The 15,643-nt window shown below is 55.4% G+C and overlaps 1 protein-coding gene across 3 annotated transcripts in view; it reads right to left on the bottom strand.

The window, feature by feature from the left end:
- The window catches only part of ddhd1b (DDHD domain containing 1b), a 30,607-nt gene extending 15,018 nt beyond the window's left edge, over window positions 1-15,589 (bottom strand). Inside the window, exons 1-8 of one of the 3 annotated variants that reach the window (XR_008833349.1) lie at window positions 15,397-15,589; window positions 13,251-13,959; window positions 12,333-12,509; window positions 12,069-12,197; window positions 4,420-4,567; window positions 4,242-4,351; window positions 3,680-3,786; window positions 1,322-1,575 (exon numbers count right to left, since the gene is read on the bottom strand). Coding sequence is in view for 2 of the 3 variants with exons in the window: in XM_056427849.1 (XP_056283824.1) it covers window positions 1,322-1,575; window positions 3,680-3,786; window positions 4,242-4,351; window positions 4,420-4,567; window positions 12,069-12,197; window positions 12,333-12,509; window positions 13,251-13,959; window positions 15,397-15,483 (1,721 nt within the window). In the remaining variant the exon portion in view is untranslated. Of the gene's footprint in view, window positions 1-1,321; window positions 1,576-3,679; window positions 3,787-4,241; window positions 4,352-4,419; window positions 4,568-12,068; window positions 12,198-12,332; window positions 12,510-13,250; window positions 14,035-15,396 lie in introns of those variants that run through there. The other 2 variants (XM_056427849.1, XM_056427850.1) reach the window with 2 other exon arrangements.
- Window positions 15,590-15,643: the final 54 nt, after the last annotated feature.

Below are 15,643 nucleotides of genomic sequence, written 5' to 3' on the forward strand. Positions count from 1 at the left end.
ACTTGTTCTGTGAATAAGTGAATCACTTGTTCTGTGAATAAGTGAATCACTTGTTCTGTGAATAAGTGAATCACCTGTCCTGTGAATCAGTGAATCACTTGTTCTGTGAATAAGTGAATCACTTGTTCTGTGAATAAGTGAATCACCTGTCCTGTGAATCAGTGAATCACTTGTCCTGTGAATAAGTGAATCACTTGTTCTGTGAATCAGTGAATCACTTGTTCTGTGAATCAGTGAATCACCTGTTCTGTGAATAAGTGAATCACCTGTCCTGTGAATAAGTGAATCACCTGTCCTGTGAATAAGTGAATCACTTGTTCTGTGAATAAGTGAATCACCTATCCTGTGAATAAGTGAATCACTTGTTCTGTGAATAAGTGTATCACTTGTTCTGTGAATAAGTGAATCACTTGTTCTGTGAATAAGTGAATCACTTGTTCTGTGAATCAGTGAATCACCTGTCCTGTGAATAAGTGAATCACTTGTTCTGTGAATAAGTGAATCACCTGTCCTGTGAATAAGTGAATCACTTGTTCTGTGAATAAGTGAATCACTTGTTCTGTGAATAAGTGAATCACTTGTTCTGTGAATAAGTGAATCACTTGTTCTGTGAATAAGTGAATCACTTGTTCTGTGAATAAGTGAATCACTTGTTCTGTGAATAAGTGAATCACTTGTTCTGTGAATAAGTGAATCACTTGTTCTGTGAATCAGTGAATCACTTGTTCTGTGAATAAGTGAATCACTTGTTCTGTGAATAAGTGAATCACCTGTCCTGTGAATCAGTGAATCACTTGTTCTGTGAATAAGTGAATCACTTGTTCTGTGAATAAGTGAATCACTTGTTCTGTGAATAAGTGAATCACTTGTTCTGTGAATAAGTGAATCACTTGTCCTGTGAATAAGTGAATCACTTGTTCTGTGAATAAGTGAATCACTTGTTCTGTGAATAAGTGAATCACCTGTCCTGTGAATAAGTGAATCACTTGTTCTGTGAATAAGTGAATCACCTGTCCTGTGAATCAGTGAATCACTTGTTCTGTGAATAAGTGAATCACTTGTTCTGTGAATAAGTGAATCACTTGTTCTGTGAATCAGTGAATCACCTGTCCTGTGAATAAGTGAATCACTTGTTCTGTGAATAAGTGAATCACCTGTCCTGTGAATAAGTGAATCACCTGTCCTGTGAATAAGTGAATCACTAGTAAATACTACCTCTGCTTATGCAACCCTGCGTTGGCCGTTTCTCTGAAAGCTTCTGTAAGCCGACGCCCATCAGTCCACTTCTTCACGGGTTCCAGAGAAGATAACTTGTGCATACCTGAGGCGCGTGAGTCTCAGCTGCTCCTGCAGGTGGCGCTCTTCGTCGCTCGTCCAGCGCGCCTCGGTTTCCTGCGGGTCCGGTGCTTCTTGGTGAAAGCGTACGGGGTCCCAACCCGTCATGATGTCGAAGGTGATGACGCAGCCCAGAGAGTGCGACACAATGGACACCTTTCCATTTTTCTTAAATTCTGGATTTCGCGAGCAGAAGAGTGAGTACAGACGATTCAGCTCCAGAGTCAAACCCCTGGTAATCTAGTACACACAGACGCACAACAACAACACACATGAACACAGATACACAACAACAACAACACACAGATACACAACAACAACACACAGGAACACGTGTCACCTCATGGAGACTCGAGACCTTCCTCTTGATGCTCTGATAGTGAGACCTGAACCAGGTTCACCTGGAGACGCTGCTAGAGGCTGAGAGGCTGAGGGGGACGCTGAGGATACACTGAGCTCCTCTCTCCTCTCTCCTTATGGACGCTGAGGATACACTGAGCTCCTCTCTCCTCTCTCCTTATGGATGCTGAGGATACACTGAGCTCTCTCCTCTCCTCTCTCCTTATGGACGCTGAGGATACACTGAGCTCCTCTCTCCTCTCTCCTTATGGATGCTGAGGATACACTGAGCTCCTCTCTCCTCTCTCCTTATGGACGCTGAGGATACACTGAGCTCCTCTCTCCTCTCTCCTTATGGACGCTGAGGATACACTGAGCTCCTCTCTCCTCTCTCCTTATGGACGCTGAGGATACACTGAGCTCCTCTCCTCTCTCCTTATGGACGCTGAGGATACACTGGGCTCCTCTCTCCTCTCTCCTTATGGGCTGAGGATACACTGAGCTCCTCTCTCCTCTCTCCTTATGGACGCTGAGGATACACTGAGCTCCTCTCCTCTCTCCTTATGGACGCTGAGGATACACTGAGCTCCTCTCTCCTCTCCTTATGGACGCTTAGGAGACACTGAGCTCTCCTCTCCTCTCTCCTTATGGACGCTGAGGATACACTGAGCTCCTCTCTCCTCTCTCCTTATGGACGCTGAGGATACACTGAGCTCCTCTCCTCTCTCCTTATGGACGCTGAGGATACACTGAGCTCCTCTCTCCTCTCTCCTTATGGACGCTGAGGATACACTGAGCTCCTCTCTCCTCTCTCCTTATGGACGCTGAGGATACACTGAGCTCCTCTCTCCTCTCTCCTTATGGACGCTGAGGATACACTGAGCTCCTCTCCTCTCTCCTTATGGACGCTGAGGATACACTGAGCTCCTCTCTCCTCTCTCCCTTATGGACGCTGAGGATACACTGAGCTCCTCTCCTCTCTCCTTATGGACGCTGAGGATACACTGAGCTCCTCTCTCCTCTCTCCTTATGGACGCTGAGGATACACTGAGCTCCTCTCCTCTCTCCTTATGGACGCTGAGGATACACTGAGCTCCTCTCTCCTCTCTCCTTATGGACGCTGAGGATACACTGAGCTCCTCTCTCCTCTCTCCTTATGGACGCTGAGGATACACTGAGCTCCTCTCCTCTCTCCTTATGGACGCTGAGGATACACTGAGCTCCTCTCTCCTCTCTCCTTATGGACGCTGAGGATACACTGAGCTCCTCTCCTCTCTCCTTATGGGCGCTGAGGATACACTGAGCTCCTCTCTCCTCTCTCCTTATGGACGCTGAGGATACACTGAGCTCCTCTCTCCTCTCTCCTTATGGACGCTGAGGATACACTGAGCTCCTCTCCTCTCTCCTTATGGACGCTGAGGAGACACTGAGCTCCTCTCCTCTCTCCTTAAGGACGCTGAGGAGACACTGAGCTCCTCTCCTCTCTCCTTATGGACGCTGAGGATACACTGAGCTCCTCTCTCCTCTCTCCTTATGGACGCTTAGGAGACACTGAGCTCTCCTCTCCTCTCTCCTTATGGACGCTGAGGATACACTGAGCTCCTCTCTCCTCTCTCCTTATGGACGCTTAGGATACACTGAGCTCCTCTCTCCTCTCTCCTTATGGACGTTTAGGATACACTGAGCTCCTCTCTCCTCTCTCCTTATGGACGCTGAGGATACACTGAGCTCCTCTCTCCTCTCTCCTTATGGATGTTTAGGATACACTGAGCTCCTCTCTCCTCTCCTCTCTCCTTATGGATGAATTTACATCTCAATTGAAAATGTTTCTATAGCTATTTTTAATTGTCTCAATAAGATTCAAATACATGTGGTTATGTTTCATGCTTATGAAGACTTGATTTAAACATCTATTCTCCTGAGGAAGAGGAAGCAGATCAACGTTTAGTGGTATAAAATGCAGTTCCAAGCTGCGAGGAGGCGGAGGAGGCGTCAGTGTCCTCACCTCGTCTCTGTACAGAGGGCTGGTGTAGTACATGATGTCCATGGCGCTGCTGTTCAGCATGTCTCTGAGGCCTCGGACTTTGTCCGGGGTGATGGAGTCCACCGTGTCTGCAGATGATACACATACATCTCTGACATCTATATTGACAATTCATTAGATTTTTCTTACATAAAATGTGTAACTTAATTTCTTTTTTTCCTGTTTTTATTGTTCATCACTGTTTAATGTTGAATGTCTGAAACGATGTTTAATGTGCTCCTGCTCGTCTGGCCAGGAAGGAGATGTTATCTCTCAATGAGGCTCCTCCTGGGGCCATTCAATTAAAAAAACAGGGCCGAGGGGCCATGCTACAGGGCCGAGGGGCCATGCTACAGGGCCAGGGGGCCGAGGGGCCATGCTACAGGGCCGAGGGGCCATGCTACAGGGCCGAGGGGCCATGCTACAGGGCCAGGGGGCCGAGGGGCCATGCTACAGGGCCGAGGGGCCATGCTACAGGGCCGAGGGGCCATGCTACAGGGCCGAGGGGCCGAGGGGCCATGCTACAGGGCCAGGGGGCCCATACCTCCATCCAGACACAGCTTGGCCCTCCACTCCACAGGGAGGAACTCCACGTGTTCCGTGGTGCGGTCAGAGAAGTGCTTCTCCTCCATCTTGCGGGCCGCGTCCCTCATCCTACAGAACAACCACATGATTATCCTGGTCCCCAGGGGCCTGCTCACTGGAGCCGCCGGGGGCCTCACATGCTGGTGTTCCTGATGATGCGGCCCTGGTCCATCTTCTGGCCGATGCCGTGCACCACGAACACGATGTGCGTGGTTTCGGGCGGCGTGTCCTCGGGGGCGGCCTCCTCCACGTAGCCCCGATGGAGGCGTGTCCCGCTGCTGGAGGCTGAGGACGCCAGAGACCATGGTTACCTGAGGTCAGGGGTCATAGATAACAAACTCCATGGGCCAACACACCCACCCAGCCTCTGCCTTCACACTGCAGAGCACCCGAAGGCCACTCGGGACTCAACGTGTCCCACAAGCAAGCCACGCCCCTTTTACAAACAAGCTCCCCTCAAAGCTGTTTATCCGTTCATCTTATTTCATTCAATGTGTTTATTAGTGCTTTACATCGTGATATAGTGACTTTGTTATATTTAAAACTGTTCCAGATGTCTATATCTATGTTATGAAAGTCATTATTCAGTCATGAAGAACAGACGTTGATCAGTCATGATGAAGACCATCAGTCATGATGAAGACCATCAGTCATGATGAAGACTATCAGTCATGATGAAGACCATCAGTCTTGATGAAGACTATCAGTCAGGATGAAGACCATCAGTCATGATGAAGACTATCAGTCAGGATGAAGACTATCAGTCATGATGAAGACTATCAGTCAGGCTGAAGACCATCAGTCATGAAGAAAACTATCAGTCATGATGAAGACTATCAGTCAGGATGAAGACTATCAGTCATGATGAAGACCATCAGTCATGATGAAGACTATCAGTCATGATGAAGACCATCAGTCAGGATGAAGACCATCAGTCAGGATGAAGACCATCAGTCATGATGAAGACCATCAGTCATGATGAAGACTATCAGTCTTGATGAAGACTATCAGTCATGATGAAGACTATCAGTCAGGATGAAGACCATCAGTCATGATGAAGACTATCAGTCATGATGAAGACTATCAGTCATGATGAAGACTATCAGTCTTGATGAAGACCATCAGTCAGGATGAAGACCATCAGTCAGGATGAAGACCATCAGTCATGATGAAGACTATCAGTCTTGATGAAGACTATCAGTCAGGATGAAGACTATCAGTCTTGATGAAGACCATCAGTCAGGATGAAGACCATCAGTCATGATGAAGACCATCAGTCAGGATGAAGACTATCAGTCATGATGAAGACTATCAGTCATGATGAAGACCATCAGTCATGATGAAGACTATCAGTCATGATGAAGACCATCAGTCATGATGAAGACTATCAGTCAGGATGAAGACTATCAGTCATGATGAAGACTATCAGTCATGATGAAGACCATCAGTCATGATGAAGACTATCAGTCATGATGAAGACCATCAGTCAGGATGAAGACTATCAGTCATGGGTTATTTAAAGGTCATCTAAATGACTAAACTACCTCTCCTGGTCTGTCTGTTAGTTTTATAATAGTTATAATAGTAATAATAGTTATAATAGTTTTGGAGTCGGTGGTGTGGCGTGATGTTACACATTGAGCTTCATGAGAGCAGCCGGTTGGCTAACATCTCTCCGTCACCAGGGGGACCAATCAGGACGTCTCCAGGACTTTTAACCAAATGTCCACGAGCAAACATGTCGTGAGATCTCGGTGTCTACGTGCTCTCTTATGAGCTACTGTTGCTATGGCAACCCAACTTCTCAGCTATCAAGGGGCGCCGCGACTATGAGAGACAACCTGACCTCTGGGGGACGTGACCCCGGGTCACGATGTCTCATCACCTGACCTCTGGGGGACGTGACCCCGGGTCACGATGTCTCATCACCTGACCTCTGGGGGACGTGACCCCGGGTCACGATGTCTCATCACCTGACCTGTGGGGGACGGGACCCCGGGTCACGATGTCTCATCACCTGACCTCTGGGGGACGGGACCCCGGGTCACGATCTCTCATCACCTGACCTCTGGGGGACGGGACCCCGGGTCACGATGTCTCATCACCTGACCTCTGGGGGACGGGACCCCGGGTCACGATGTCTCATCACCTGACCTCTGGGGGACGGGACCCCGGGTCACGATGTCTCATCACCTGACCTCTGGGGGACGGGACCCCGGGTCACGATGTCTCATCACCTGACCTGTGGGGGACGGGACCCCGGGTCACGATGTCTCATCACCTGACCTCTAGGGGATGTGACCCCGGGTCACGATGTCTCATCACCTGACCTGTGGGGGACGGGACCCCGGGTCACGATGTCTCATCACCTGACCTGTGGGGGACGGGACCCCGGGTCACGATGTCTCATCACCTGACCTCTGGGGGACGTGACCCCGGGTCACGATCTCTCATCACCTGACCTCTGGGGGACGGGACCCCGGGTCACGATGTCTCATCACCTGACCTCTGGGGGACGGGACCCCGGGTCACGATGTCTCATCACCTGACCTCTGGGGGACGTGACCCCGGGTCACAATGTCTCATCACCTGACCTCTGGGGGACGGGACCCCGGGTCACGATGTCTCATCACCTGACCTCTGGGGGACGTGACCCCGGGTCACAATGTCTCATCACCTGACCTCTGGGGGACGGGACCCCGGGTCACGATGTCTCATCACCTGACCTGTGGGGGACGGGACCCCGGGTCACGATGTCTCATCACCTGACCTGTGGGGGACGGGACCCCGGGTCACGATGTCTCATCACCTGACCTGTGGGGGACGGGACCCCGGGTCACGATGTCTCATCACCTGACCTGTGGGGGACGTGACCCCGGGTCACGATGTCTCATCACCTGACCTCTGGGGGACGGGACCCCGGGTCACGATGTCTCATCACCTGACCTCTGGGGGACGGGACCCCGGGTCACGATGTCTCATCACCTGACCTCTGGGGGACGGGACCCCAGGTCACGATGTCTCATCACCTGACCTCTGGAGGACGGGACCCCGGGTCACGATGTCTCATCCTGACCTCTGGGGGACGGGACCCCGGGTCACGATGTCTCATCACCTGACCTGTGGGGGACGGGACCCCGGGTCACAATGTCTCATCACCTGACCTGTGGGGGACGGGACCCCGGGTCACAATGTCTCATCACCTGACCTGTGGGGGACGGGACCCCGGGTCACAATGTTTCATCACCTGACCTCTGGGGGACGGGACCCCGGGTCACGAGGTCTCATCACCTGACCTCTGGGGGACGGGACCCCGGGTCACGATCTCTCATCACCTGACCTGTGGGGGACGGGACCCCGGGTCACGATGTCTCATCACCTGACCTGTGGGGGACGTGACCCCGGGTCACGATGTCTCATCACCTGACCTCTGGGGGACGTGACCCCGGGTCACAATGTCTCATCACCTGACCTCTGGGGGACGGGACCCCGGGTCACGATGTCTCATCACCTGACCTGTGGGGGACGGGACCCCGAGTCACGATGTCTCATCACCTGACCTCTGGGGGACGGGACCCCGGGTCACGATGTCTCATCACCTGACCTCTGGGGGACGGGACCCCGGGTCACGATGTCTCATCACCTGACCTGTGGGGGACGGGACCCCGGGTCACGATGTCTCATCACCTGACCTCTGGGGGACGGGACCCCGGGTCACGATGTCTCATCACCTGACCTCTGGGGGACGGGACCCCGGGTCACGATGTCTCATCACCTGACCTCTGGGGGACGTGACCCCGGGTCACGATGTCTCATCACCTGACCTCTGGGGGACGGGACCCCGGGTCACGATGTCTCATCACCTGACCTGTGGGGGACGTGACCCCAGGTCACGATGTCTCATCACCTGACCTCTGGGGGACGGGACCCCGGGTCACGATCTCTCATCACCTGACCTGTGGGGGACGTGACCCCGGGTCACGATCTCTCATCACCTGACCTGTGGGGGACGGGACCCCGGGTCACGATGTCTCATCACCTGACCTCTGGGGGACGTGACCCCGGGTCACGATGTCTCATCACCTGACCTCTGGGGGACGTGACCCCAGGTCACGATGTCTCATCACCTGACCTCTGGGGGACGGGACCCCGGGTCACGATGTCTCATCACCTGACCTGTGGGGGACGTGACCCCGGGTCACGATGTCTCATCACCTGACCTGTGGGGGACGGGACCCCGGGTCACGATGTCTCATCACCTGATCTGTGGGGGACGGGACCCGGGTCACGATGTCTCATCACCTGACCTCTGGGGGCGGGACCCGGGTCACGATGTCTCATCACCTGACCTGTGGGGCGGGACCCGGGTCACGATGTCTCATCACCTGACCTGTGGGGGACGGGACCCCGGGTCACGATGTCTCATCACCTGACCTGTGGGGGACGGGACCCCGGGTCACGATGTCTCATCACCTGATCTGTGGGGGACGGGACCCCGGGTCACGATGTCTCATCACCTGACCTGTGGGGGACGGGACCCCGGGTCACGATGTCTCATCACCTGACCTGTGGGGGACGTGACCCCGGGTCACGATCTCTCATCACCTGACCTCTGGGGGACGTGAACCCGGGTCACGATGTCTCATCACCTGACCTCTGGGGGACGGGACCCCAGGTCACGATGTCTCATCACCTGACCTGTGGGGGACGGGACCCCGGGTCACGATGTCTCATCACCTGACCTGTGGGGGACGTGACCCCGGGTCACGATCTCTCATCACCTGACCTCTGGGGGCGGGACCCGGGTCACGATGTCTCATCACCTGACCTGTGGGGCGGGACCCCAGGTCACGATGTCTCATCACCTGACCTCTGGGGGCGGGACCCCGGGTCACGATGTCTCATCACCTGACCTGTGGGGCGTGACCCAGGTCACGATGTCTCATCACCTGACCTCTGGGGGACGGGACCCCGGGTCACGATGTCTCATCACCTGACCTGTGGGGGACGGGACCCCGGGTCACGATGTCTCATCACCTGACCTCTGGGGGACGGGACCCCGGGTCACGATGTCTCATCACCTGACCTGTGGGGGCGGGACCCGGGTCACGATGTCTCATCAACTGACCTGTGGGGGCGGGACCCCGGGTCACAATGTCTCATCACCTGACCTGTGGGGCGGGACCCCGGGTCACGATGTCTCATCACCTGACCTCTGGGGGACGGGACCCCGGGTCACGATGTCTCATCACCTGACCTGTGGGGGACGGGACCCCGGGTCACAATGTCTCATCACCTGACCTGTGGGGGACGGGACCCCGGGTCACGATGTCTCATCACCTGACCTCTGGGGGACGGGACCCCGGGTCACGATGTCTCATCACCTGACCTGTGGGGGACGGGACCCCGGGTCACGATGTCTCATCACCTGACCTGTGGGGGACGTGACCCTGGGTCACGATGTCTCATCACCTGACCTCTGGGGGACGGGACCCCGGGTCACGATGTCTCATCACCTGACCTCTGGGGGACGGGACCCCGGGTCACGATCTCTCATCACCTGACCTGTGGGGGACGTGACCCTGGGTCACGATGTCTCATCACCTGACCTGTGGGGGACGTGACCCTGGGTCACGATGTCTCATCACCTGACCTGTGGGGGACGGGACCCCGGGTCACGATGTCTCATCACCTGACCTCTGGGGGACGGGACCCCGGGTCACGATGTCTCATCACCTGACCTCTGGGGGACGGGACCCCCGGGTCACGATGTCTCATCACCTGACCTCTGGGGGACGGGACCCCGGGTCACGATGTCTCATCACCTGACCTCTGGGGGACGGGACCCCGGGTCACGATGTCTCATCACCTGACCTCTGGGGGACGGGACCCCGGGTCACGATCTCTCATCACCTGACCTGTGGGGGACGTGACCCCGGGTCACGATCTCTCATCACCTGACCTGTGGGGGACGGGACCCCGGGTCACGATGTCTCATCACCTGACCTCTGGGGGACGTGACCCCGGGTCACGATGTCTCATCACCTGACCTCTGGGGGACGTGACCCCAGGTCACGATGTCTCATCACCTGACCTCTGGGGGACGGGACCCCGGGTCACGATGTCTCATCACCTGACCTGTGGGGGACGTGACCCCGGGTCACGATGTCTCATCACCTGACCTGTGGGGGACGGGACCCCGGGTCACGATGTCTCATCACCTGATCTGTGGGGGACGGGACCCCGGGTCACGATGTCTCATCACCTGACCTCTGGGGGACGGGACCCCGGGTCACGATGTCTCATCACCTGACCTGTGGGGGACGGGACCCCGGGTCACGATGTCTCATCACCTGACCTGTGGGGGACGGGACCCCGGGTCACGATGTCTCATCACCTGACCTGTGGGGGACGGGACCCCGGGTCACGATGTCTCATCACCTGATCTGTGGGGGACGGGACCCCGGGTCACGATGTCTCATCACCTGACCTGTGGGGGACGGGACCCCGGGTCACGATGTCTCATCACCTGACCTGTGGGGGACGTGACCCCGGGTCACGATCTCTCATCACCTGACCTCTGGGGGACGTGAACCCGGGTCACGATGTCTCATCACCTGACCTCTGGGGGACGGGACCCCAGGTCACGATGTCTCATCACCTGACCTGTGGGGGACGGGACCCCGGGTCACGATCTCTCATCACCTGACCTGTGGGGGACGTGACCCCGGGTCACGATGTCTCATCACCTGACCTGTGGGGGACGTGACCCCAGGTCACGATGTCTCATCACCTGACCTCTGGGGGACGGGACCCCGGGTCACGATGTCTCATCACCTGACCTGTGGGGGACGTGACCCCGGGTCACGATGTCTCATCACCTGACCTCTGGGACGGGACCCCGGGTCACGATGTCTCATCACCTGACCTGTGGGGACGGGACCCCGGGTCACGATGTCTCATCACCTGACCTCTGGGGGACGGGACCCCGGGTCACGATGTCTCATCACCTGACCTGTGGGGGACGGGACCCCGGGTCACGATGTCTCATCACCTGACCTGTGGGGGACGGGACCCCGGGTCACAATGTCTCATCACCTGACCTGTGGGGGACGGGACCCCGGGTCACGATGTCTCATCACCTGACCTCTGGGGGACGGGACCCCGGGTCACGATGTCTCATCACCTGACCTGTGGGGGACGGGACCCCGGGTCACAATGTCTCATCACCTGACCTGTGGGGGACGGGACCCGGGTCACGATGTCTCATCACCTGACCTCTGGGGCGGGACCCCGGGTCACGATGTCTCATCACCTGACCTGTGGGGGACGGGACCCCGGGTCACGATGTCTCATCACCTGACCTGTGGGGGACGTGACCCTGGGTCACGATGTCTCATCACCTGACCTCTGGGGGACGGGACCCCGGGTCACGATGTCTCATCACCTGACCTCTGGGGCGGGACCCCGGGTCACGATCTCTCATCACCTGACCTGTGGGGGACGGGACCCCGGGTCACGATGTCTCATCACCTGACCTCTGGGGGACGTGACCCCGGGTCACGATGTCTCATCACCTGACCTCTGGGGGACGGGACCCCGGGTCACGATGTCTCATCACCTGACCTGTGGGGGACGGGACCCCGGGTCACGATGTCTCATCACCTGACCTCTGGGGGACGGGACCCCGGGTCACGATGTCTCATCACCTGACCTCTGGGGGACGGGACCCCGGGTCACGATGTCTCATCACCTGACCTCTGGGGGACGGGACCCCTCCACGTACCTTTGGAGAAGCCCAGCCTCTGAGTGACGGTGCGAGCGATCTTGGAGGTGGTGGCGTCGCTGTACAGGTACACCTCGTCCACGCTGTGCCAGTCCACGTGACTCCTGCTGAGCTTCATGCTGTGGATGGCTGCAGACATCAGGCACACAGTCAGCTGCTGAACACACACTCAGGGACTCAGGTGAGCTCGCACACACACTTCCTCAGCACCTGAGCCCTCTCTCTGCCCACACACACACACCACGGGCGCTCCTCTAGCCTCACCGTCCTTGCTGTCCACCGCGGTGCGCAGCACCTCCATCTCGTAGGTGTCCCTCATCTGTTGCCCCCGGCAGCGGGCCAGGTGTTCCATCTCGATGTGGTCGCTCTCGTCCTCCTCCAGAGGGAGCCACGTGCCGTCGGTGAACCACTGGCCCCTCATCACGGGGATCCGGTCTTGTTCTGCAGCCGTTCACACGGGGAAGCTTGAGTTGGGCTTACAACAAGTTTAAGTTCAGTTTGAGTTCGTAACACATGTCAAACCAACGACCCGCCCAGCTGTGTGTGTGTTTGTGTACGTGTGTGTATGCGTGTTTGTGTATGTGTGTGTTTGTATGTGTGTCTATAAGTGTGTGTATGTGTGCAAGTGTGTGTTTGTGTGTGTGTGTGTATGCAGGGTTCTTGCTGCATAGAGAACATGTGGGCGCGCGCCTAAGCCGTTTTCCCGAGCGCCTAAGGCAAAAAAAAGTCTGCGATGGAAACAAAACAAAACAAAACAACCAGTGTTCATCACGTCAGCGAATATGTTCTCACTAGTGTGTTCAAGTCGGCTCCAGCAGAACCCTCGTTCTGTTTGGATCAATAGTCATGGAGTTGATAAGCGAGTCTTCTTGTCTGATCAATGCTGTGAGGTGAATGGACAGAGCGGTATAGACCGCGTGTCTATAAGTGTGTGTGTTTGTGTGTGTATGTGTGTCTACAAGTGTGTGTGTCTTTAAGAGTGTGTGTGTGTGTGTGTGGGGGGGGGGCTTATCAGAAACAAAATATTTCCATATTTCCAAATAATATGAATAAAAACGTCCTCAGCAGCACTAAAGTAGTTGTTTGTTGTTGTTGTTCAGGTCCTAGAGACTCAGGACCTGGAGGAGCTGTGTGGTGTGTGGGTCTGACGGCGTTGTGATCTCATGCGTGCGGCGTGCTCACGGTTCCAGTACACGGGGGAGCACTCCTTCTCCCGGACGTCCACCTCGTAGAGCCCCCCGCGGACACACACGGCCTCCACGCCGCCGCTCAGGGGGTCCGGCTCGCTGTCCGAGGACACCGGGAGCCGCCGCCCCCCGCCGCGGGGCGCCGCCCGCTCCCCCCGGCCCCCGCTCCCCCCGTCCGGCTGCCGGCTCTCGTCGGACCCGGGCCGCTCGACCTTGTCCGGGTTCTGTTCGGCGAACCTCCGGTAGACCACCTCGATTTTTAAAGAGTCGTGTCCGACAAATGGCTTCCAGGTCCGCTTGTCCTCTTTGTAGAACCAGCGGACCTCCTCCGGCCCCAGGTCCGTGACCACCTCGCCGCGGTGCCGGGAGCTGTTGGACCGGATCCGCTTCTTGGTGGTGACGTTACCGTCACTTTCCGTGTAGTTTGGGTCCATTTCCAGATACGAGGAACCCAAATATTCGTCCCCGGCCAGGCCGAGCATCAAGCCGCCCTGGGACCGGAGCGGCAGGTGTCCGTCCAGGCCGGCTTGCTCCAGGTCTAGGTCCCGGTCCAGATCCAGGTCCAGATCCAGGTCCAGGTCCCCGTCCAGGTCCCCGTCCCCAGCAACCCCCCGGTCCCCCCCAGGATGGTCCTCGTAGCCGGACACAAACACATCGTTGGCCATGTCCCATTCACTGCTGCTGACGGAGTTGTTCTCGGAGCTCTGGTGGCGGACAGTCGGCGTCTCGTTCATGCTGCTCGTCGCTCGGGTTAGCTCATCACTTGGGTTAGCTCGTCACTAGGGTTATCATCACTAGGGTTAGCTCATCACTAGGGTTAGCTCGTCACTAGGGTTAGCTCATCACTAGGGTTAGCTCATCACTAGGGTTAGCTCGTCACTAGGGTTATCATCACTAGGGTTAGCTCATCACTAGGGTTAGCTCATCACTTGGGTTAGCTCATCGCTAGGGTTAGCTCATCACTAGGGTTAGCTCGTCACTAGGGTTATCATCACTAGGGTTAGCTCATCACTAGGGTTAGCTCGTCACTAGGGTTATCATCACTAGGGTTAGCTCATCACTAGGGTTAGCTCGTCACTAGGGTTAGCTCATCACTAGGGTTAGCTCGTCACTAGGGTTATCATCACTAGGGTTAGCTCATCACTAGGGTTAGCTCGTCACTAGGGTTAGCTCGTCACTAGGGTTAGCTCATCACTAGGGTTAGCTCATCACTAGGGTTAGCTCATCACTTGGGTTAGCTCATCACTAGGGTTAGCTCGTCGCTAGGGTTAGCTCATCACTAGGGTTAGCTCGTCACTAGGGTTAGCTCATCGCTCGGGTTAGCTCGTCACTAGGGTTAGCTCGTCACTAGGGTTATCATCACTAGGGTTATCATCACTAGGGTTATCATCACTAGGGTTAGCTCATCACTTGGGTTAGCTCATCACTAGGGTTAGCTCGTCACTAGGGTTATCATCACTAGGGTTATCATCACTAGGGTTAGCTCATCACTAGGGTTATCATCACTAGGGTTAGCTCGTCACTTGGGTTAGCTCATCACTAGGGTTAGCTCGTCACTAGGGTTAGCTCGTCACTAGGGTTATCATCACTAGGGTTATCATCACTAGGGTTAGCTCATCACTTGGGTTAGCTCATCACTAGGGTTAGCTCATCACTAGGGTTAGCTCATCACTAGGGTTAGCTCGTCACTAGGGTTATCATCACTAGGGTTATCATCACTAGGGTTAGCTCATCACTTGGGTTAGCTCATCACTAGGGTTAGCTCATCACTAGGGTTAGCTCGTCACTAGGGTTATCATCACTAGGGTTATCATCACTAGGGTTATCATCACTAGGGTTAGCTCATCACTTGGGTTAGCTCATCACTAGGGTTAGCTCATCACTAGGGTTAGCTCGTCACTAGGGTTATCATCACTAGGGTTATCATCACTAGGGTTATCATCACTAGGGTTAGCTCATCACTTGGGTTAGCTCATCACTAGGGTTATCATCACTAGGGTTAGCTCATCACTAGGGTTAGCTCATCACTAGGGTTAGCTCATCACTTGGGTTAGCTCATCACTAGGGTTAGCTCATCACTAGGGTTAGCTCATCACTTGGGTTAGCTCATCACTAGGGTTAGCTCGTCACTAGACCCCTACCGTGGAGTACAGGATTAACGGAGTGCTCCTCCCAGGTGGAAGCATCTGCATGCCAGACCGCGGTGACCCCGACAGACATCTGAACATTACAGCTGACGGTTAAAACACATTTATCCCGTTATTCGTCGCTCCTGGCGGCACACTGACTGTTTCCCCGAGAACACAACCGCTGGAATAATCAATGAACGGTACTAGCGAGGATCGTAATCTCAGTTCAACCATTACGTCAAGTTGAAGGCAAAAACTA

The sequence above is a fragment of the Pseudoliparis swirei genome, chromosome 12, assembly GCF_029220125.1.
Source record: "Pseudoliparis swirei isolate HS2019 ecotype Mariana Trench chromosome 12, NWPU_hadal_v1, whole genome shotgun sequence".
Taxonomy (NCBI): Eukaryota; Metazoa; Chordata; class Actinopteri; order Perciformes; family Liparidae; genus Pseudoliparis; species Pseudoliparis swirei.